Source organism: Drosophila innubila (genome assembly GCF_004354385.1).
Source record: "Drosophila innubila isolate TH190305 chromosome 2R unlocalized genomic scaffold, UK_Dinn_1.0 1_C_2R, whole genome shotgun sequence".
Lineage (NCBI taxonomy): Eukaryota > Metazoa > Arthropoda > Insecta > Diptera > Drosophilidae > Drosophila > Drosophila innubila.
In genome coordinates, this window is record NW_022995374.1 from 7579486 (window position 1) to 7604487 (window position 25002).

Consider the following 25002-nt stretch of genomic DNA (forward strand, 5'->3'; position numbering starts at 1 on the left):
GATGGAAAAAAACTATAAAGAATTTTAAATGTTCCGTCGGCGACCTTGTCAAACTGCTTTAAGAAAGGCAAAGCACAAATTGCTGCTGGGAATTGCCGAATTATGCTTATAATCAGATCTTAAGATTGGATTAATTGTGAATTAATAGTGCAGCCTAAAGACACTGAAGGCCTCTCCACTAACTACTGCCTCAATTGTTGACTTGACTCGAGTTAAAGTTGTTATATAATTGCCATAAAATTCCCAGACTCAACTAGACCACCCACAGAGTCCGAAAGAGAGTGAGTGAGTGTGAGAAGTGCATTTGAAGGATCAGGCAGGACTTGACCCGGCAGTTACACAATTACGTCTGACTGCCTTTTGCATCTGCAAGATACTTGAGTATCTTTTTGCACGAGTATGACTTTTTGCGCTAGTTGAAACACAAGTAATTTGTCAAGTAATCTAATTTGTATGGCGTCGGCCATTAGAAATATTACACATACGACCCGTTGCGAGCTCTGGGCGCCTCGCCATGAGCGATTACGAGTACGAGAGTCTGAGAGTACGAGCAGTACCTAAAATGTAACCAGGCTGGCAACTGGGAGACCGGTTTGCCTTTCCCAAATAACAAAAAACAAAAAAAAAAAACAAATTTAATAAAATGTGTATGTAGTTTTAGTGCTGTTTGGTTTTGTTTCATTTGTGTTTACTTTTATTTAAGTTGCCTCAGTTTTGCAATGCGGCTTTTGTGCGTAATTAAATGCACACTCTTGCGTTTTTGGCTTTTTTGACTTAATAATTTAATTTAATTTACAGGGCGCATAAATCTTGGCAAACTGGCAAACTGTCAAGCCAGCCGCAATCGTGGCAGTTGCTTAAATTTCTATCATTTCGAAATGCGCACTAAAATATGCGACTGGCTGCAGTTTAGCAAACGAAACCAAATCCACCCACCCAACCAACTGCAAGTCCAACTTCTGCTTCAGTTCCAGTTCCAGCTCCAATAACCAACTTCCACTGCAATGACATACGATTTGACTTTTGTATTGTGCCAAGCTGCGCCCACACAGCTTTTGGAATTGGGTTTTGGGTTTTGGGATTGGGCGACAGGCGACATTCGAGAGGCGGTGGCCACTTTCGGACACCACCCACGGTGCTGTCGGTTTTAGCTTTTTGTTGTTTGTTGCCTGTTGCCTTTGGGTCAAGTCTTTGGGCCATATGCTTTTCCTTTTTGCCATGCGATTTATATACGATTATTTCTGGCACTTGCATTTCCAGCTACTGTCTATGCAGTACACTACATAAACCATATACAGTTGGTCAAGTAATTGTTTTGACAAATTTTCAAATAAACAAATTAAATTTTTTAAAACGTTTTAAATTGTGTATTATTTTATTACATGTTAATTGGGTTAAACTACTTTTAAGTATGTAATACCAATTTGTGATTTTTTGTATGTTGTTAAATAAATTAGTTGAGTAACTGCACATATATTAATATATACAATTTGGCCTGGGGACAACAGCTGGCCTACGCCTAGCAGCTACCTGAATTCCAAGCTTCGTTAGCCCAGGAATTCGTTATGACATTTGCAAATATGAAAGAGCCAAAAGTAATTCTTTTGCATGTGTGGTATGTGTGTGTTGTTTTTTTTTGGGGTCTGGATCTGGTCTGGGTGTGGCAATTTGCATTACTTGGCATTTCCGTGGCAATTGATAAACCCATGCAGATAAGACTTGAGTGGAGATTGTTGATTGGCAGCTTCAAATGTGCTCGATATAACCAAGTCATGCACTTTGTTAAAAACAAATTCTTAAATAATGATTGCAACACTTTCTTTTAGCCATTGAAATACGCATGATTGTCAGAGATTGGTCGACCAAGGACACTTCGTTCAATTTATTATTGTTCACATAAATTAATCAGACACTGACAAATAACCAGCAGAATTACTTAACTGCAACTCTCAACATTTGTTTGAGTTCAGTTTTCAGTTTTCTGTTTTCATTTAACGCAATTAATCGATTCTTGTTTTAACAAAACACTCGCAAAGTAGCTGCTAAAATGCGTAACTCTAAATTGTTGCAAGGCTGCACTGCCACACCCCCTTCTCCTCTCTGCACCCCCTCTTCCGGAGGTGTACAACAATAAGTCAACCTAGTTTCGAGTTGAAAATGTTTAATAATGCATCAAACTTCAATTTATGGCTAAACTGAAATTCTAATCGACTGTGAGCCCAGTTAGTACGCAGCTCTCAAATTACAATTTACTGGCATATTAAATGTACATATATTCACACACACACACACACACACACACAGATGCACATACATGTTTTTTTCGACACGCACATAATAAATTGCGTATTCGCAACGTTGCGTCGTATTGAAAAATGCTTGTGGCGCAAGCGCAACGTTCGACACGTTGTACAACTGTCTGTCTGTCGTTTGCAGCTTGTTTCCATGTGGCAGGGAAGGGAGGAAAGCAAACGAGGCACTCAGCAGGTGTAACTCAATTCTAACGGAAAGTTGCCCGCAATTAATTAAAATGTTAATTAAGTGTCACAGATAAAAGTTCAACGGTAGCCCAGAACAACATCAACTGCCCACGCGAATTTATTTAGCTATCACGTTTAGTAGTATTCTGTTTTCAGACAGTGTTGGCTTTTTAATGATTATGATTGCCCACGGATGATAGCACAAAGAAATGGAATGAATATAATGATTGATGAAGCTGTTTCAGCGTACAGTGTACACCATGGCACATTTAACTAAATCGAAACTCTCAACAATTTAGTGAACAATAGTTTTAAGTTATTGAAAAATACAAAAAAACGAACAGTGTTTGAAAAAAATTTAATTTTCCAATTATGATGCAGAAACAAAATAGAGGCCAAATAATGAAAAAATTGACATTCCGCAAGGAAATTGGTTAAGATTTGACAAAGTTATGATAGTTTGAAGTTTTCAAAAAATTGTTAAGGGGTAAGTATGGAAAAAAATGAACACTGATGAGAAAAATTTAATTTTCCAATTTTGATGCAGAATCAAAATAGAGGCCAAATAATGAAAAAATTGACATTCCGCAAGGAAATCGGTTAAGATTTGACAAAGTTATGATAGTTTGAAGTTTTCAAAAAATTGTTAAGGGGTAAGTATGAAAAAAATGGACAGTAATGAGAAAAAATTCAATTTTTCAATTTTGATGCAGAATCAAAATAGAGGCCAAATAATGAAAAAATTGACATTCCGCAAGGAAATCGGTTAAGATTTGACAAAGTTATGGTAGTTTGAAGTTGTCGAAAAGGTAATAAGGGGAAATTAATTTCTGCTGAATTCAGAATACCATCGATAACAGAATGATATGTTGAAATGTATGTAAAAATAAACGGAGAATCAAAAAGAAAAATCAATAACTTCTTGTTCCTATTATGATCAGGTCGGTCGACAAAAGGCCACCTTGAAATTAATGCCAAATCTTATCGTAATCTCACAAGACACTTAATATGTCAAACTTTAATATTTATTATTAATAGATCCCCCTCCTCGCACTTGCCTCTTTTTCAAGTGAGGCAATGCGTGACTTTGTTTTCAATTCCATTAAGCGATTGCATATTTGCAAACAGACTTCATCGGCTTATCGGATATGCAATATCGTATAATTTGTAGCCCCTTTGCAAATTCTGAGTAATTACTTGGCCAAGTCGAGCATGTTAAGATTTCTGTGTGTGTGTGTGTCATTAATTCGCATTTGGATTTGTAGTTTATGGCCAGCGAAATATATTTCAACATTAATTAGTAGAGTTTGTGTGAGTATCTGTGCCTAGCAAACGTTTAACGACGGATGCAGCCGGTGTAAATGGATTCGTATCTGTGTGTGTCAATTACACACAAACATACATATCTCATACATGTGGGCATAGAAGAGGAAGTCGCTGTGTGAATTTCGGGCAAAAATCTGAGTCTCAACCGAGCTTCGTCTCAGCAGCAGCCTATTAAATTATATAACTGCAGCCAACGCAGCTACAACAACAACAACAACAACAAAAACAACGACTGCAACTGCTGCTGCATTATTTATGCTGTCTAAAACAATTTTTTTGTTGTACACATGTGTGTGTTTGGCGTCAGCGAAAACCAATTGACGTACTTAGGGTAACCCGTCGTCGTGTGGGCTGCCGCTTCATGCAACTTGTGGAGTGCAGCCGTTTTGCGGTATAGCCACCAACAGGTGCCAGCCACAAAAAGAAAAAAAAACAGTCAGAAAAACAAAAAATCTGCGCCAATTTACTACTTTCCAGGCGCATGTACCAATGGGTCGCCAGTTGCCAGCCAGACGCTTCTCTCTGCCTCGCTCTCTCTCTCTCTCTCCCTCACTCTCTCTGAGTCTCCCTCTTTGTCCCTCTTGTGGCGACGACAAATGGCTTCCTGAACTGTGACTTGTGTGAGAAAGTCTAGCGGGCAATGTGTAATAATGTTGTCAAAGTGTTTTATGGTCACGTTATGCAACGCATCATTTGCAAGGGGCAGAAAGATGGTAGAGGAGCGGGGTAGGCGCTGACGTGACAGCTACAGGATCTATAATGCTCAAGCACAAATCATCAAAGATTGGCTGATTACTTCAAGCCAATCGATATATTTCCCCTTCGATTTGAAGTCCAATACAACGCCAAGTTCGTTGCCTAAGTTTTTGTTTGCGTGCCACAAAGTTTGCTAATTCCTTCAGCATTTAGCAATGTTTTTTGCTTTTCGTTTGTATTTTTGCTTTTCTGCTGGCACGAGCATTTCGTTTCTAACAAAAAAAACTTGTTAAAATTTGTAGCTGAGCTTGGTTTATGGCCCAGGCAAATAGCCAAATTGATTGTTCACATTTTTTCTAACGAATTGTATTCGAAGCGCATGCGTTGTTGCATGTTGCCTGCCTCTCCTTCTCTGCTTCTCCATCTATCTGCTTCTTTTTCTGTTTGTCTTGCCTACTAAATCGTGATATTTGACTTTTTTTTTGCTTGCCCGCGGTCGGCAGCTGCTCCAATTTGCAATTGTCCCCTTTGGCGGTGGGTCAAAGTTGAGCCAACAAATGGATTACTCAATTAGTAAGACCTAACCAAGCGTTAACTGAATTGAAATTAGAATTGTTAGGTACTTACCCGTGAGATTATAATGCCAGCTATGCTGATGCGTATTCTGGGTCCCTTTAGCAGACGATAACGCAGATCGACGCCGTTCCAGAATGAGATGAAATACCGTTTGACCTGTGTAGAAGAAGAAGAGCAAAAGATAGAATTTCTAGCCACATTTGTCAGAATCAACTGCTGGTGCAGCTCTGTCAGACTTTCATCTAAGCCGATCGCACCCAGCTCAGGCAGCACAATAAATCTTCCGTGAGTTATGTGCATAATAAGACGGTGTGCTGCGACGAGGCTTAGAGCCAGAACACTGATCAAAAAAGGTGCAAAGCTAGGATTTTTGTCTGAATTTTCGATCATAAATTACGTCGAGAATCAAAAGTTCTTCAAAATATAGAAAGAACATCTTAATTGTAAGTTTTTTGTATTTCTTCCTTACTTAAAGTTGTCTTACTTAAACAATAAGACAAATATTCTTGATTTTAGAGACCAATCGTTTTCTTGAGTGTAGCAAACTCAGACAAGAATCAACTAATACGGACAAATTGAAAACTAAATCCATTTTGATTGTCTCCGCTTATTTCTTGTATTCTTCGTGGGTTTATCGGACTGTCTACGCGTAGATTCAGCTGTCGTTCTTTTTGCCTTTTGGCCAATTAATATGTATACCGTGACTTTTATGTATGAGCACACGTTCCCTTCTATCAAGCTTTAAAATCACCGAAACAACTTTTACAAATCTCCAGACAGGGTTTTGGGAGTGTACAAACTTTTGACAGTCACAAACTGACAATCGCAATCTGTTGACAACTTCTTTGCACGCACCTGTAGATTGTCGCCGCCATGAAGACGATAACCATCATAGTCGACTATCACCAAGACCTCAGGATAGATGACATATGGGGCCTGGCGTCTGGGACGCACACGCGACTCGGAGGTTTGGGGTTCAGATGCCTCCGCTTCAGTGTCCAGAGCACCCTCATCCTCATCGTTGAGATCTTCGAAATCCGGGCTGTTGCCGCTGCTGCGGCGACGTCGACGCTGATGGCGCTGCAGGCGTTCAAGTTTCTCGCTAGCCAGCAAGTCATCGGGCTCCATAAAGGCTGAAAGAGGCAGAGGAGCAGGGAAAGAAGGCAAATGAATCACACGAAAAATAAAATGCAATCTCTTTATTATGGTCAAGCAAGTCAGGTAGCTGCTCGTTTAACTGTATTTAATATAATTTTTCGCTCATTAAATGGCAGCCCCCAAAAAGCTGTTGCGAAATGGTTTTTTTTTTTTGCATCAAAATGCCGAAATACCATCCATAAAATAACCGTTTTTATAGTGCAAGTAAAATTTTACTGGTTGGTATTTTGGCGCCACCACGAACAGACAACCGCAAAGGTAAATGCATCCAGCGAAGGACAGAGACATCGAAAGTTCAAGCCTCGCATTGAACTCTTGGCAAGAGCCGCAAAAACCCAACAGGAAATGCTAATCATATGCACGTCGATCTCTCTCTGAATGAATGGCCCGGAGACAGGCAGATTTATGCTAGACAGCTTAGAGAGGTGGTTTCTAGTTCAATGTTCCCATTACTTAAGATGGGCACATGCTGTAGATGCATCTGAAGATAAGTGCCGAAATGAACAATGAATCGAGGATCAATGTCAGACAAGCCAAAGATAGAATTATGCTAGGCAAGAATAATAGATGCCATCAACTTAAAGTCTTCAGTAGAACTTATGCAACTCTTATGTATTGCGGGTCATGTTTGAAGATAACTTACCGAAATCACTCAGCTGGTCATCGGTGGCTGATGCTTCGCGTTTGTAGACAATATGCTGGGCCTGTTCCTTGTTGTTACTCAACTCATGTGGCAAGGGTTTAATGACCAGATCGTGACCAATGCTGCCCTCCTGTAAAACAGATTGAGTGGGAAATTCGTTGTTAGTTAATGAATAAAGGTAAGTCATAATATATGGCAACTAATCATTTATGAGGTAGGTACTAATCAAGTTGAACATCTTTTCTATATCAGATATTCACGGTGTAAAACTTTTTAAGGTAAAAAACCAGCCGTTAATTTTGTTATTGAGTGATTTAAAAAAAATAAATTTTGTTAAATTGCATAAAAGATCTTTTTAATAAATTAATTTATTTTAAATAAAATATATATAGCAGGTTAAATTTCTTCTTAACACAGCACAAGGTTGTTATTATCAAATACTGTTACTTAACATAACACACGACTGTTATGAGCAATTACTGTTAACTGGCAGCTATTTAACATACAAATGCCTACGCAACTGTTTTTTGTTTTTTTTTTTGTTTCAGTATCAGCTCTCAGAAATGGTAATGCAGGCATATTAATAATTTAATACATTTGTTTATTAAATGCATTTGTAATATATCTTCGAGTTGACTGAATGAGCTGGGCAACCTGGCGCAGCAGTCATAAAAATTAGCTGCAATTTGCATAGCTGTACAATTTATGCAAATCTCTTGATCTAGATAAAAATGTTTCTTGGGCGTTCGATTTTGTTAGCATATAGTCGATATTGTTGTTATACTGTTTTTATCGCCTCTGTAATTGCAATAATTAGCAACATAAAAAAAATATATGAAATAGTGAAGAAAAGACCTTGAGAAAGGTTAGCTAATTGAAAGCAAATCATTTAACATGTGTTAAAATACTGCCAATTGAAGTTTTAAATCTCAATTTATTAAACAAAATGTTGAGGATTGACTGTGGACCAAGAGAATCGAGGCACCCACTCGAGAATTGCCCCCTGAGGCGAGTTGGGCTAATTAAATGTTGGACACGCTCGAGAGTTGCAACTCTATGCTATAATTAAAATATTAAATATAAATTACAACAGATTGTTTGAAGTATATTTTATTAATGTGCCCGAAACACGAAAGGAAATCTGACTCAGTGGCCATAATTAAATTTGATTTATAATGATTTGTTTATAAGTTTTGTTAGATGACGCAGTTTATTTTATTGATGGATGCCAATTGTTAAGCATGTTTAGAACTTGGCACTTGAGTGAGCATTCTTCAGTCGAATGCCAATCAAAATTCGGATAGATATGAGACAACAGGCAACAGTTCAATGTCCGCTTGGAAAATGCCAAACCAACAAATAATTTTAGGCCATAAACAAATTGCCAGCAAAATCCGCAACAAATTGCCATTGATGACATGCCAGGCAACAACGACGGCGACTTTGGCTAAAACTTGAAGCCAACTTCAATGCCGTGTATTGAAAATTGCAAAGTGCGTTTCGCCAATTGAATGCAATCCAGCTGCAGAGTCGTCTATGGCGATGGGTATTTGAATTATGAGCAAGTGCTTGCGATTTGCGCTTGTGACATTTAAATGCTTATGTGTGTGTATTGAGATAACGGCGCACAGTGCGTATGATTAATGTGTCAGATAAACTCGTTGAAATTGGCATTCAACTTGAAAGCTTGTTTCGCATTCGCACAGCTGAATGCACATACAGCTATAAAATGAAAAGGGCTTTTCTCTAATACGAGTATTTACCATTTATTGGAATCAGTTTAAGCCAAGCTCTCGGACCTTGTGGGAATGCAACAGACGCCAAATAGTCGCAGCGATTTCTCTTATCTTTATTCAGTTTCAATTTTAATTTTGATTTTTTTGTTATTGACATACGTAAGCATATGCAAGTGTGTTCCGCCTTTTAAGCCACAACAACATGCAACAACTGTCTGGCATTGCAACAACATTTGGTTTTAGCTAGAAAACCAGCCAAAACATTTTGGGCGTGTGCCGTGGCAATTTTTTATGTATTTATTTATTTCTTTTGCTTATTTTTTGTTGTTGTTTTTGTTAATTTATTTAGCTCTTATTTGTTTCTTTAAGACTGCTGAGCCTAGTTCTTTGCCCGACAACTGTTATGCAACGTTTGTGAAACGCAACAAGTTGTAATTTGGAAATTGTCTCGCGACTTAAAATTGCAATTAATAAATTACCAAAAAGATTTATTGAAAGTCTTGAAATAGGTGTTAAACTAATAGGCATTTATTTATTAAATAATTAAATTGAAAATGTGCGTTGTGCTGCACGTGCCAATTATGTGGAGATCTTGCAACAAGGAAAACAGCAAATTGCTTTCAAATCACGCAGCATTTGCGACTTTTTCGGACACTTGAAATGAAGTTGTCTACTTGTCTAGTTTATGTAATCACCCACAACATGATTGTTATATCTTGTTGCCCAGTTGTTCAGTTGCCTGTTGCCAGTTGGCGGCTGTGTTGCGACTTGGTTAGACAGGCGCCGTTATTTATTACATGGTTTTAGTTCAAAACGCAATCCCAGATCATGCCAGACCGCAGACTCAGCCTTTCACACACAGCCACTGAGTGCAATTGTCTGTCTCCTCGACTCTGACTGTCTGTCTGTCTGTCTGTCTTTCAGTTAGACAAGCCACCAAAGTGGCACCTGCACATACAACGCCCCACAACTTGCCGCTAACGTCTTTTGCATTGTGGCCAAAAAAAACCGATACGATCCGAATCGAGCCACGCCTCGTTGATAAAAATCAATTGTCAATGCTTTGATGGATTTGTGATGCGATGATAATGATATTTGGCTTTGTCTATTGCTCGCTTATTAATCCACTTTAATTGCTTTTTCATTTCGCACAAATTAAAGCGCACATCATCAACATTTGCAAGATATTTTCAACCTTTTCAAGTTATTTTAGGACCATTGTTTGCCCAGTTAACGTCGCTGCATTGCATAATTTAACACAATCTGCCCCCGCCACAAAGTTCGCTGAACTGAAACACACACACACACACTTTAAGCAAGACCATCAAAATTAACTTACAATCAAAATTAACACCTTCTGATGTTTGTTTTAAGCAGATTTTTTTCTCGACTTTGCTGACAAAAGCCCAAAAGCATCGACGTTCAATGTGCAAATAACGAAAATTGGCAGACACCACACAGCAAAAACAACAACAACAACAATAGAAACTAAAACCAAAAGAAAAAAAATTATTTTGTGGTTTGTAATATTGGAAATTAGCATAATTTGTGCAAATTCATGACACGAACACATGGACAGTGGTTTGAGGGGAAGAAGAAGAAGCAGCAGGTTCAATGATTGTCATTTAAGTGTTGAGCATTGCTGCTGTGCGATATTGTTGTTGTTGTTGTCATTGGTGTTGCTATTAGCAACAATTGCCACCGTCTTAATAAAGATGACTTCACAAAGAACTGAATTGCAGCTTGAATATTCTTAAATTGTTGCTCAAAGCAAATAAATATTAATTTAAGCAAATTAGTGGTGATTTTTTATTTAGATATCTTAAGTAGAGTTTAAAGACATTCTCAAAGAATTATTAAAGTTCAATAAATAATTTAAAATGTATTTTATCGTTCTAAGCGTTCAACCCTGAAAATTTCATCACGATTTATTAATAAACACAGAAGCTTTACAGAAAAAACCGTTAAAATTCTTATATAAAAATTGGAATGCCTTGTCTTAAGTGTATCTCAATCTTGTTTCAATTTGGATTTCTACAAATTGAATTTTTAATGAATTCTGATTTTATAAGCTATTATTTCTTATTGGTTATAAAAGTTATTTGAGAATCAATGAATGAAGATCAGAGTGCAGTATTTATGTATCGTATGTATGAAGATAGATACATTGAGAGATATGAAAATACTCTACATATGTAGGTGAGTTACAGGTTATCTGACCGTCGAGCAGTTTTAATTAGAGCATTTATGGCTGTTGTTCTTTTAAGTCGTGAGGTGTATTTGTGTGTGTGTGTGTTGTTATTTGGATTTTGTTGTTGTTGTTATCATCTTGGTCAAGGTTAAATCTAATCGGCGCTTAAGATCGCTGCTGTTCAATTCAACTGCATGTAGTCATAAACTAAGCCAACTTCAGCAGCAACAACAATAATAAGGAGAACAACAACAAGCACCAGAATGACAACAGCAACAACTGCCACAGCCCCAACAGTGTTAACAGTTTGTTTACATAGCGCAGCTCGTTAAGAAAAAAGAGAACAAAAAGTATCAACTGAACCCACCTTCAGGCAGTGATAGAGTATCTGTATCTGTATCTGCAATTGCAACTCCAAGTAACTGTGTGTGTGTGATCAATGAATATTTATAAAACAACGACAACAGACACCGCCCATGGTCAGCCGAAGAACAAGAACATGGCCCACACCGCACGGCTGACGTTCTAAGCCAAAATGCAATCAAAAGCAATCAAAATTAATTTGCTCAATCGCTTGTTTGGCAAAATGTATCTGCTAGATGCTTAACGCACTTGCCTCACTTTTTGGCATAATTTGTTATACATACACGTACATAAATATATGACTTTGTATGTGGTCTTGTGCGTTGGCCGATAAAACTGTTGCTGTTGTTGTTGTTGCTATTGTTGCTGCTGCTGTGGCAACAAGTTCAATGCGAACGGGGCAAGTCAAAGTGCGCTTTATAGTTGCCGCTCCAATAACTTCGCATGACAAACAGCAGCAGCAGCAACAACAAGAGGGGACAGTTGGTGGCACAGACAGACATAGACTCTTAATGAAGTTGCATGTCAATGTCAGCCAAAGTTAAATCAAGTCAAGTCAACTCAACTGGCTGCAGTTATCCTTGCACTTACCCACAGTTCAAGTGAAGGTCTCCCAAGGCTGTTGTTGTTGCTGTTGTTGTTGTTGCTACTTTTGGGCGGCATCTATGCCAACACTCTTGAGCAATTGCCTCTAATGAGAGTCGTCACAAGTTAATTAAAAGTTGTTTAATTGCTATTAGCCGCAGCTTAAATTCAGTTAAGCTCTAAGTGACTTTCCCCATTGCGAGTGTGAAATTTGGTAACTGAAAAATGCATACAATTGCAGCTGCTGATAATCGCCTAATGCGATCTATGGGGATATTCACGTAACCGATACTGAAAGACGGCAGCGTTATTAAAATGCAATATGCTGTACAGTGACACTTGAAGCGGGTGAACGTTGTTATCAAATTGTTGCAGTCCCCACATATTTTTTGGTTTAAGGCAATTAAAAATCATTTTTCATGAGGAAATTGGCGCGCCACATTGCCCCAAATTGATTAAATAATACAAGTGCAGTGTGTGTGTGTGTGTGTGTGTGTGTGTGTGTGCCCCGCATATGTGGTGTATAATTGAAAAAGACTGTGGCACGAATAGCGGCTAATCCTTTGTGCATGCGTAAAGATTGCTAGGAGCTGATCTTGCTGCCAACCGCAACTGCAACAACAACAACAACATGTTGCTCTGACCGTTTAGGTGTGATTTTCTATAGCGCGTGCTAAACAGTTTGTGACTGCAAGCGATCTGCAAGTGGTTGTTGTTGTCGAGCAACAGCTGGCAATGCGCTTGTCGTTATGTCGGATCAATTTTGTTTCAGTTTTGTTAAAACAACTGCTGGCAACTGACCAAACTCGAAACCAAAAGACTTGAGCAACTAAATTTGCATTTGCCAAATCTATATACATCTATAATATACATATATTCGCTCAAGAGTATGATACGTTATGTGGTGAAATTTGCAAATTGTTGTATAGATTTCAGCAAAAAAATTAATGGTATGATGTAGGAAATATGACGTCTGGTTTGAATTACTTAACTCATTAGATGAAAATGTTTTACAAGCTAAACCTTAAAGTTATGGAAACGCTTTAATTTGCGATGCAACTTTTGTGTAAAAATCAATTAAATGCAATTAAGTGATTGATAATAAATTTTTTTGAAATCTATATAAAGTTGAAGCTACGACTATAAAATCGAATAAGTTATAAATGTCGTCGTCGTTTGAAATGAGATGCAACGAACGCGCCGGTGCCGATGACGCTTCGGCCAAAAAAGAGCAAATAACATAAATTTAACTGATTTTAGCACCGTCAGTTGGCATTGCCGATGCAAATCAAAGCAGTGGCCAGCCAGTCTACGTATAAGCACACACGATACTTAAATATACTTAGAAATTGTTGAACAACAACACACACAGCACAGACAACACTAGTTCAACTCTGTGTAAATATCAAGGCTGCATCGGCAGGCAGCAAGTAAACAATTTGTTAGTAAGGTGACGATGAAGAAGCTCACTTGGCCAGTTAACAGATGAAAAACAAAAAAAAAAACTAGTTTGCTGCCAAAAGTCTTCTACCTAACAGTGATGCTGATGTACGCGTTTCTAATAGAGTTGCCCAAAATGCTGAAGCCCGTGTCCAAAATGGCAACGTGCTGTCGCTTCAGCTACCTAATAATTGTGCTGCCTGTGGATTCACTTGGCAGTATTTACTGTTGTTAGTATTTATGGTTGTTGCTGTTTGATCAAATGGCATAAATGCTCAAATGTACATATTTTGATCTTTAACGTTGATCGCGCCAAATGTCAAAGTGAATGCAAAGGGCAATTTACAGAGTTAATTTTAAGGCGAAGGCGGATCTTTCGTTTTTTGACTTAAAAGGAAGACCTAAATGTGGCTAAAAAGTCGAAGGTTAATACACTAAAGCATCTCTGTAGATCTAAAATTGAACTCAGTATACTCATACATACAATTTAAATAATAGAGAAGATTTTTAAAAATAGTATTCTGAAAAGCGTCTTTCAATTAGATTAACCCTTTAGTTGACGCTATATAAATTCATAAATATAATACTATATTTACATGAAAATTTAAAATATATTTGTTTCTTTATTTTTGGTAAATTCATTTCATTTGTGTGGAAAATGGGAGTAATTTGTGCCAAATGTTGTGTTTGCTCAGCTTAGACACTTATTCATTTTAATGCGGTAGTATTTCAGTTGCAGGTACTTCATGTTTATTATCTCTGATACGTTATTTAAGATCAAAGCCAGGTTGGTCTTTCGATTTGGTTGCATCTGCCGTTCGACCTTTTGGTTAATTTGTTTAAACAAAATGTGGCAGACAGACTGTGTGTTAGTCTGACATTTGGCGTAATTAGCATTAATCAAGCTCGGCTATAGTTGGCTTTGGCCCAAAATGCTTTATTTATCAGCAAATGGCACAGGCCATTTGGTTGCTTTTGGGCTGTAAGTATTTTATGTCTGGCGAGCAGAAAAATTATGATTACGCTTTTGCTTGATGGATGGATGATTGACGGCTTGTTGTGCGGGTTCCCCTTGAGCTCGTTTCTTCATTGATAAATTTCAACGCACTTTGCGGCAGTGCAATGCACTTTGTAATTATATTAAACAATTAACAGGCGCCAAGCTCCAAAATTATTATTGTCATCAATTTGCATAATTACCCCAAACAAACGCCCCAAACGGCCTTTGTTTGGCCAAGACTCTGGCTTTAATTAGCCATGAAAAAGTACCACAATATCACGGATTATTGATTTCATTATTATTAGGGCAGTCGAGCGTTTATTATTGAATAAATAAATCTTCATTCAATGTCAAATATCTTAGCAAATGAAAATTCCTTTTCTTATGATAAAATCTAACGAAATTATTTTTTAAATAGTTTTCTTTCAGCTTACTTTTTCCCTTTTCCTCTCTCTTTCAACAGCCCTGCCCAACTAGTTTTTTGGAAACTAAATGGTCTAAAGTTGCTGCCCATTGTAAATGGTGTCGTTGCCGATCTACAGCATGAACTGCCTGAGGCTTGGGGCAGGGCCGTATTTGTATGACTTTTTATGTAATAGTACCACACAACAATAACAACAACAACAAATAGTGCGTGCCTCAGACAGAGCCATAATTAAATAAGCTCACAACACAATAACAACAATAACTGACACAGTGAGTGTACAAATTTTGTTGCAAACTTGGGCAACTATGCTGTCAGCAAGTTTGTGTCTTAAGTCTTTTGTTTGCACTGTGGAACACAATTAAGATTCCAGCTAAATGCAGCCAATTTAAACAGATTTCTTGCAGAACTGAGCATAACTTTTGAATTAAATAGTTATTTGAACTCAACTAAAGTGTCTGTTTTGGCTAAGAGCGAAACCAATGTGGCTAGAATGCGTGTATTAGCCAACCTTACAAATATATATTTCACTGAGTTAATTACAGTGTGTATAAAGTGAGACACACATTTTATGGTACTAACTATGCGGTGGGCCTAATTAAATGGCCATAAACGATCGAAGAGTCATCACAATGCAGGCAGTCAGTCAGTTCATTTGGCGAATCAAAAGATTGCGCAATTGTCGCTGCCTTAGACATCTTCTGTCGATATTTTTTTTAATTACAAGTCGGCGTTTTGATATTTTCATGCTGTTTAAGGTCAAAGCTAAGCCGGAAGACGGCCAAACAGGCGATCGGGCAACCGGCCAATTGGCCAAACAGCCAACGAGCCAAGAAACTGGCCAAGCAGCTGCGTCAGACTTGCGAAATTTTCGCCGCTTTGCACTTCAAAATGTCAGCGAGCAAACATTTTCTACATATTATTTATGAATTGTTCAATTTTTCAATTTTACAATTTTTCAACTTTTCCATGCAGCTTGGCGCACTTGGCCATAACAAGTCGGTCAAGACGGCCGAGTCGCCGGCAATGCCGGGCCAGACATTGCTGTTTGACCTTTTATTGACCGACTGCTTGGCCAACTTGTCTGTGTAATTATTATCAGAAATACATTTTTACTTTTCGATTTTTGTCTAACAAATTAAAAATGAGCAAACGTCAGTTAATTGCCAAAAAAAAATATATATATATATGTATAGAAAAAAAATAATAAAATAGAAATATTTTCAAAGAAGCAGCCGGTCGAAGTGGAAACCTTGTTTATTGGCCATATTGAAACTGATGGTTGAAGCTCGTTTGTTATTGATTGACCCTATTATTCTGCATATTTGCCGGGTCTCTTTTCGTTTATTGATTATTAATTTTTGGCATTGTGACATTTGCTTTGAACTTCATATTAACAGACAGATTTCAAGTCCAGTTTGCCATTTGAGTGATCATTGAATTCATCAAAATTTCCCAAGCCAATTATGAACTGACTTCCTTCATAACATGACAAACATTCGCACTTAATGATATTTCGAGCATGTATTTTCAGTTCTATTTCCGCCACAGGTTAAATGTTAATTGGCAATTGTTCAGTAATTAAAAGCTAAAGAAATCTATCAATAATTCACTCGTAATAAAATCTGCAAATACTTTAAAACTAAACAATTTGATAGCAACATTGACCTTTAGCAAAAAGAAGTTGATTTAAGGAAACGAATAGAACATTTGCTGTTTATTTTCTAATTGATTGATGTTTAATACATGTAGTTGCATAATTGAAAAATGCAATTTTAAATGTTCAATATTTGTTAGAGTAAATAACTTGAAGAAAATAAACAAAATATTGAGTATTGATTGTACAAATGATGATGAATGACTTTAAAGGAAATGGACGCATCTTCATATAATTTATTTCGCTTTGGCTTATTACTTACCAACCCAAGTAAGTGGGGAAATGTAATAAATATTAAATTTCCTGACTTTTAATGGTTATTAAGCAACAATTATAATTGTTAGCTACCTGATTCTGCATAGCTTAATTACCAATGATTTATATATGTATATGTCGTGGGCTATAATAATCCATACTTGTTTCTAAGCATATCAGAGTTTTCACTTTAACAAATTGGTCAAGGTGCTTGATTAGGTTGTGACGACAACTCGTGAGTGTCTTTTGTTGTTGTCGATGTTGTCGTTGTTGTTGTTGTCATTTTGCAGCTGGTCATTTGACAATGTCTAATGTCTATCGACATGCAATTCACATTGCTGCTGCCGTTTTGCGGCGATATTGCGATATAAATTAATGCTTAATCAGCAGAAATTGTCTAAATCCGCAAATTATACACAAGTGGCAGGCGTTTAATTGTAACTGCCCCAAGTGCAGCCCACAGCAAGTGTCGGCCACATTTTGGTTGCCACAACGGAGCCAATGGTCAGCCTGCTCAAGTGTCCAACTTTGGCCATAACAATAGCTGACAGTCACAACAGGCCAGGCCAATAGAATCAATAGAGATCAATTGTTAAGAGCATGCCTGGGGGCGTGCTAATTGAAATTCTTGTTGCACATTTATTGATTCTGTTGACCTTGTCAAAAAAAATATAAAAAATATATAAAAAGGTTAAGAAACATGGAGCACTTACCATTACCAAGTCACCCGTTTCCATGTGACGACGCATCAGAATCGCAGCCATATTTTGCTCATCCTGAAACACTTCACCGATCTCATGTTTGTGATGCTGCAAAGATTAGAGAAGAGAGAGATTGATTAGTTCAGAATATAGGCCAAGTTAAGCACATTGCTGCCCGCTTTCAATTAAAAAACAATTCAATTTTTACGGTCGCATTCCAAGCATGCCAAGGGTAGACCAAGTCCAAGCTGGTCAAACTAAATGTAAAGCAATTTTTCAATAAAACATAAGAGAACAAAAAATAAAAATGCTGGTCTGTAATTCTGTTTGTTGGCCAAGACAAAAGGCAAAGCGCGTGGTCTGGCAGCTGCATATTAATTAAACAACGCCACTGGCATGAGTAGCAGACAGAGTTGCTAAGACAGACACGTACAAGATTAAGAGTTACTCTTGAGCTGGGATGAAGCCGGAGCATGAGAAGTAAAGAACAGAGAGTGGAGAGTGGAGAGCGGAGAGTGGAGAGCGGAGAAGTCGCTGGCTGCGTGGGTTATGCGGCAGCGGAGCTTTGATTTATGCACTTGGTCAGCAAATGTGACGCCTCAGCATGCACGTCACTCATACGCCGTGTATGTCGTTTGCCGAGCTGTTGCCTGAGATTGACCATGAAAATACAAAGTCTTAAAGCAAAGCTTAAGCATTTGACATTTGGCCAACTGCTTGACAACGAATGTTGATCTGGTTTTTGGCTAATGTTATTCTTGCAATCCTTTGACATCGACATTCGCATGTTGTTTTTTCATGCTTTTCACACTGCAAATATTTGGTTTCAAGGCAACTTGGATTGTCAGATTGTGAGCATTGCCAAATTTGTGCTTAAGGCCCAGGGGAAATATGGATTAGCATAGTGCTCGATAGAGATTTATTTTGCTGGACATACGAAAATCAAATTGTGCAACTAATTAAATTAATTGCCGCTGCGCCTGCCCATTAATTCTGTAATAAATATCAAAATAAATGTAATCTGACACTTGACATCAGGCATTTGGCATTGACTGCGTATTGGACCAGGCCAACCAAATCCAAGTCTGAGCCACAAAACTTGTCCGCGGCGCTCTATCAAATTACAAGCATAAATCATTTTCATAACTGGCCAAAGCAAAAAAGCAAAACAAAAATAACAGATCATAATAAATAACAAAAAATGATCATACAAACTAAGCCAAGTGCCAAAATCAAAGTCACTGCAAAGTGGCCAAATGGCCAAATGGCCACTGGCCAATAACGAGCCTGTCTGCCTGCGTGCATGCGATGAAAGCAGCCTGAGAAACCGCCAAAATAAGCCATAAATCATCCATCGGTTAGTCGAACAATGGAGCAGCCATTGAAGATGTGGTTTTCAAATTGAAATTGAAACAAGTCCAAATACATAATTGAATACAACATACGTGTGTGCATACAATTGACACACGGTTTAGGATGAATAAAGGGAGTTAGAACCAGAAAGGTATATTTGCTAAATATATTGTTAAAGGAAAGAAAAAAGAACCAGGGAGATTTAGTGAATTCAAAAGCTTGTCTTTGAATAAAAAATACTAATTTAAGAAAAATAAATATTGGATGAGCAAATTGCCTTAGACAATAATCAATTGTCCTGGTGGTTAATCAAATTAATGAACTGTCGCCTCTTGCATGTCAATTTGGGGCGTGGCAGCTGGGTGACTTAGCTGTTGACCGCGAAACGTGTTGACACGCAAACGCACCCGCCAATAAATAGTAATTTTCATGTGCAACAAGCATTTATAGCTTAATTTGTTGTTGTTGTTGTTGATGTTGTTGTTGTTAACGGACTGGCTGACATGTCTTGGCTAACGACCTTGTGGAAATAAGTTCAAAGCAACAAGAGCGACCCCCACACCGAATGTCTCACGTATTTCTCTGAATTTTTGTATATATTTATATTTCTATTGCTTTTTCTAATTCAGCTGCCAACTGGCAACTGGCAACAAGAATCAAGGCACTTGTTGTCCAATGAATTGACCAAGTGTCCGACCATATTTCTAAGCTGTTAGTGTCCGGTGGCCACTTAACGTACCAAAAGACTTGTTTTTATTCCATTTTTCCATTTTTTTTTGTTTGTTTGTTTCTTGCTCTTATTATTCCTTTTTACAATATTTCTTGTGTGTTTTTTTGAGTGCTCTTGAATCGACTTTGCATGCTGCTTGACCAATTTCCTTTGTTAACTGGTTGACAATTGTGCCCGTTTTGGCTGATTTTCTGTTCTGGTGCAAATGCAATTTTAATTAGCCAACTTGTTGCATGAATTGTAGAATTGTAGCACTGTAGAACTGTAGAATTGTAGAATTGTCAAGTGTTGTTGCTGTCTCGCGATTGGCGTCAATTTTTTTATTAACGATGTCGTAAATTTTTAATTACAAATGGCAACAAGACAAGGCATTATGCAGATTTCGATCTCCATCAATGAATTGAAATCGTTTTGCAATATAAGGCGCACATTATGTAAATCCCACTTCTCACTTCAGTTTACAGACAGTTTTGGGCCCAAGGGCTACAGTTTGTTGCCTTTCTACAAGTATGCGTATTTCGCATATTATTTTTACAATATAACAATTTTTTATGGAGCAGTCAGTGAAATACGCTCACAGCAATTAGATGAAAGATTGTCGGGTCATCAAGCAAATGGACACTTAACTAAAGAGCAGCTTTCTAGCCAGCCTGAACGTGTTTTGTATGTGTGGGTGGCACAATGGAGAATTGTTTTTACGAGAAAGTGATCTCTTTTTTTTTGAAACTAATCTAATTGCCTGGTAACTGCTTGGGATAACTTCAACATCTTTAACTGGAAAAAAATGTATTGCCCAGCGGTTAAGTAAAAGTTAACAACTTCCTGACCACGGTTTGGCATTTCGTTATGCAAATTAGAGCAAAAGAGAAAGAGACCATGGCCAAAAACAAATGACTTAAGCAACGAACTTGACGAAGTGAAAATTAGCCTTTGAACTTTTGTGCGAACCTATCTTAATATCGTGCGTAGCCTAAAGCCTAAAGTCTCAGCTTGGAACTATTTTATTTACCTTTGTTTTTTAAATGAAAGCGTAATCGTTCCATGTGTATGTGACACCCACATTGCAATTAACCAAACTCGCATTTGTGTACATAAATCCAAACACCGTTTAACCACGCTAACTGACATTTAACGCATTAACAGGCGACATCGACATCGACTTCGTCGTGGATGTGGTGTGTGGGCGTTGCTTCGTTTCTTTGCTGGTTACGCATACGACACGTTGGCCGCCGACTCGACGTGTGCATAATGATTTCCATTTATCGAACTTGATTTGCCGTGTGCGTTTATTACGCACCATTGTACACTCTCAGGCACAGAGTACACAATGCCAGGCACAGTGTTCCCAGTCACAATATACAATTTACAATATACAGTAGACTGTTGATTTCAATGTTCAGTCAGTTAGTTTTGTTTGTTTTGACTACGCTCTTCTGACCGTCACAATGCCAAGGCTCTTGATATCGCTTGTGACCCCAAAAGAGGCTCATTGTTATCCCATTATTTGGCCAATTACACATTTCAGTTTGGCCAGCGATGATCAATGTTATGATTATGTCAGATTAATTCAATTGTTAGCTCGGTCTCAACGGATTAGCATAAAGAGTCGGATATGAGTATAGAGAAACGTGGGTGAAATGTCGTGTATATATCCAATATATTTATTTAATTTGAGTCAAAAATATTTGAAATGTATTACGATGTATGTTTTACAATTGACATACTTTTTAATATCACTGCGGACGGCAGTTCGCGTTAGTGACGAAAGCAGCACGAAGGGTGCGAAAGGCGACTAACTATATATACAGCTAAGTTGGAAAATTTGCGCCGACTGTCCGATCAGATCGAGTTATATACCGATCGACAGGTTTAGTTCTAACTTACAAAATGGCGTACTAAAACTTTTTCTAACCAACCTGGGTCATGAGATACGGGGGTGTAAGTGGGAGGGGAAAATTTTTGATAATTGCAGCTTATGGGGCCGTTGGGGCTTTTTGGTAAAATGTATTATTTTTAAAAAATTCTACTTAAAAATACGCGTCGATTGATACCTCAATCACCCAAATCCGATAACTGGTTCAAAAGATAAATAAATTTGAAAATTTTAGTGGACTTCTCAAAATGAAATGAAAAGTCAGTTTGTTTGTCTGTTTGTCTGTTTGTCTGTTTGTCTGTTTGTCTGTTTGTCTGTTTGCATCAAAGCGCTAAAGAAGCTTAAATGTAATGATGGGGATTGATTCCTTTTCAAAAATCTAGAAATGTTTGTTTTACGACTTTTTCAATTTCCCGCTAGTTTAGCGGGAAAACGCTAAATCCCGCCAAAATTGAAATCTCAACAGTTTCCAAACCATAGAAGCTACAGATATGTTCTATATATCATTAGAAAGGTGTGTTTGAGGGCTTTTACGCGTACCTTTAAACTTTTTTTCTAAAGTACTCAGGTAACATTTTACAGGTGAAATAAAGTTTTTTAGCTTACATTTTGGCGATTTCTGACAAAACGGCTCTAACGATTTTTGTTAAATTTTAATATGTTGTAATACGTACAATTTCGCGTTTTTTGGTATATGAAACATAAATTTTGGTTGAGGGGTTCGGAAGATATTACCTGTTAAGTGAATAAATACATTTTTCCATCGGTCGAAAATCACGTTTTAGTACGAAAAATTTTTTGGTTTTATGAGATATCTCAACCAAAATGATACAATATGCATTTAACTTGGTTTTATATATTCTGACCAAAGTTGGTTCAAATCGAACCACTATATCATATAGCTGTCATAGGACCGATCGGGTCAAAATTAGGTTTTAGTATGAAAAACTTTTTTGTTTAATGAGAAATCTTAACCAAACTAATACAATATGCATTTAACTTGGTTTTATATATCCTGACCAAAGTTGGTTCAAATCGAACCACTATATCATATAGCTGTCATAGGACCGATCGGTCCAATATTAAGTCTTAGTATGAAAAACTTTTTTGTTTTACTAGATATCGTAACCAAACTAATAGAATATGCATGTATTTAAGACTTATATATCCTGAACAAAGTTGGTTCTAATCGGAACCACTATATCATATAGCTGTCATAGGACCGATCGGGTGAAATCCAAGTCTTAATGAAAACTTTTTTTCATAGTAAGTACGAGGTCTCCGACAGTATAGTATGCTCGGCTGAAGCAACGCGAGCAAAGCGAGCAGGGGCCGGGGCCCCCTAGTTTTTCTTTATAATTAAAGAAAAAAAATTTTTTAAATATGAAATACGTTCAACAACTAAATTTTTATATTTTACTATTTGCCTGCATTAATGATAAAGTTACAATGTCAAAAGCAAAAGCAATTGCAAAAATTTCTGATATCCCACAAAAAAAAACCTCTAAACGAGGTAAAAGTCTAGTGACAGAAAGTTTCTAGACCCAATTTCTGATATCAATTTTGTGACGAACAAAATTCAGTTTAATCTAAAATTTTAAATAAAATATAAATTAATATAAAAAAATGAAAATTGGCATTCGGCACTGCGCAAAAAGTTATTTTTTATGCAAAGAAGATCACCCTTTTTACTCACAGTGCACAATGCCTATTTTCGTTTTTTTATATTAATTTATATTTTTATTTAAAATTTTTAGATTAAACTGAATTTTGTTCGTCACAAAATTGGATATCAGAAATTTTGGGTCTAGAAATTGCTTTCGTTATAGAAATACACATTTATACAATTATATAAAATCTGAAATTTTATTAACGAGGTTTTTACAGAAGTTATAAAAATGATTATAAATTCTCAGCAATTTTTTTATGCATGTTGTTATAAGAATCCATATGACTTTGAGGTCCGTATTAGCTCTAATCAGTAAAACGAATCGATAGTTATTCAATTTTTACCATTTAATAGTAGGTTTCTGCATGAAGATTGCACAAAATGTCGGCAACTTCCGTGCTTACTTTCATTAAGATATTTCTCTTGTGGCCGCCAGATAAGCAAATTTCCCAAGGCAAAAAACTCACAAATATGTATAGTATATGAGTGCATGTCAAAGTGGCTGACCACTCTCGTTACGGGTACTCAAAGTTGTATTCGTACTCGTACTTTAGTTAAGGCAGCGGCAAAAAAGGGAATGAACAACCTCGGCAGCTATAAGATTGACTTTGTTGGTTTGCCGATTGTTGTTGTTGTTATTGTTGTGCTTAGCTACAAAGCAGCAAGCCGCTCAGCGTTAACAATAACTGCAACATGAGCATGGCTAGCAACAACAATAACAGCAGTAACAACAACTACAAGTACAATAACATAGGCTGTCAGGCAACAAGTCGGGAGCATTATGCAACCGATTGCAGCGTCTGAGATCGGAGAAAAAAGCTAGCGAAATGCAACTAACGATGAGGACAGCAACTTGAACAACATCTACAGCAACAACAACAGCAAAAGCAACAGCAACAGCCACAACTTCAACTTGAGCTAGCTGCTTTCTATGCGACTGACTTGGCCGAGTGGGAGAGACAGTGAGACAGTGAGCTAATTTCGAATTCATTCAGCTGCCAAACGTTGGCCATAATCGCCAGCTCATTAATCAAGCAGCCTTTCGGCGCCTTGCAACGTTTTGCTTGCCACTCGGCAAATGGGCAGCAAGTAGTCGAAGTAGTTTTGCAATGGCAGGGTACTCTTAAAACTACTACTATTGCTACTACTTTTTCTACGGACAATGTGTTCACTTCAGCTAGTAACATTATTATCTACTTTTATTACTACTCCTCATGCAACCACAATTCCTATTATTACTATTATTTCTACTACTTTCTCTAAAGTCGGTTTGCTATGTCAATAAGATACTATTACTACAAATTTTATAACTACTATAATAATTAATTTTACTACTTCTACATTTTTTAGGTGTGTTTGTTGTCTACTTGCGATATATGCTTCAAATGCTTTAACCACATTTTAATTATGCACTCGCCATTAAAACTGCATTTTATTTTCTGTTCGAATTTTAAAAAAACTTAATCAACTTGCTTTCAATTTGATGCGGCTTTTTGGCTAAAGCTCTTCAATGGGAGCATTCGAATAATGCACATTCATTGCCCAAGACTTTTGTTATTGTTTTGTTTTGCTTTGTTTCTTTATGGTAATGTTGCATTGGCCGCAGGTTGCCAAGCCCAGGGAACTGGGGATTGTTCTGCTATATATTGCTGGCGCTTATATGGCTATTGCCAATCGACTGCAAACGACTTTGGACGTATTTACATACAATGAAATGTGTATAGCAAATGGGTTCCGTAAGTTGTCAAGGCTAAGTTCTTATCCCTTTCAATGCTCAACGAATCGAAAATGATTTGCAATTGAGTTGAATGTGAAACTTTTGAGGTAAACTCCCAACGAGCAATGCCTTCCAATTTGCAACGGCTTTTTCAATCGTAAATATTTTTCCTGTTTGCGAAAAATTAGTTATGCCCATTTAGACGGCTTCCATAGTGGCAGACGGAGGAAACCTGCACCTTTATTTATATGTGCTATGGTGTATTTTTGAATTTGTTGTAGTATTTTATTTAATTTTTTGCGCCTGACCTTTGGAGGGGCCTATCGATTGAATGTGGTGGTGGGAGTGCCGTGCGACGCCTTGTGTTTGCCTTTATTTTCGTGGCAGCTACAGGAAAAAATATAAATTACAAAGAAAATTTTTAGGGCG

General features: G+C 37.4%; 1 protein-coding gene across 1 annotated transcript in view; it reads right to left on the reverse strand.

The window, feature by feature from the left end:
• LOC117785950 overlaps positions 1 to 25002 on the reverse strand; it is a 55180-nt gene that overhangs the window by 11831 nt on the left and 18347 nt on the right. The window contains exons 4-7 of the mRNA XM_034624241.1: positions 17244 to 17339; positions 6880 to 7009; positions 5934 to 6211; positions 5130 to 5234 (exon numbers count right to left, since the gene is read on the reverse strand). Of these exons, the coding sequence (XP_034480132.1) occupies positions 5130 to 5234; positions 5934 to 6211; positions 6880 to 7009; positions 17244 to 17339 (609 nt within the window). The remainder of the gene's footprint in view (positions 1 to 5129; positions 5235 to 5933; positions 6212 to 6879; positions 7010 to 17243; positions 17340 to 25002) is intronic.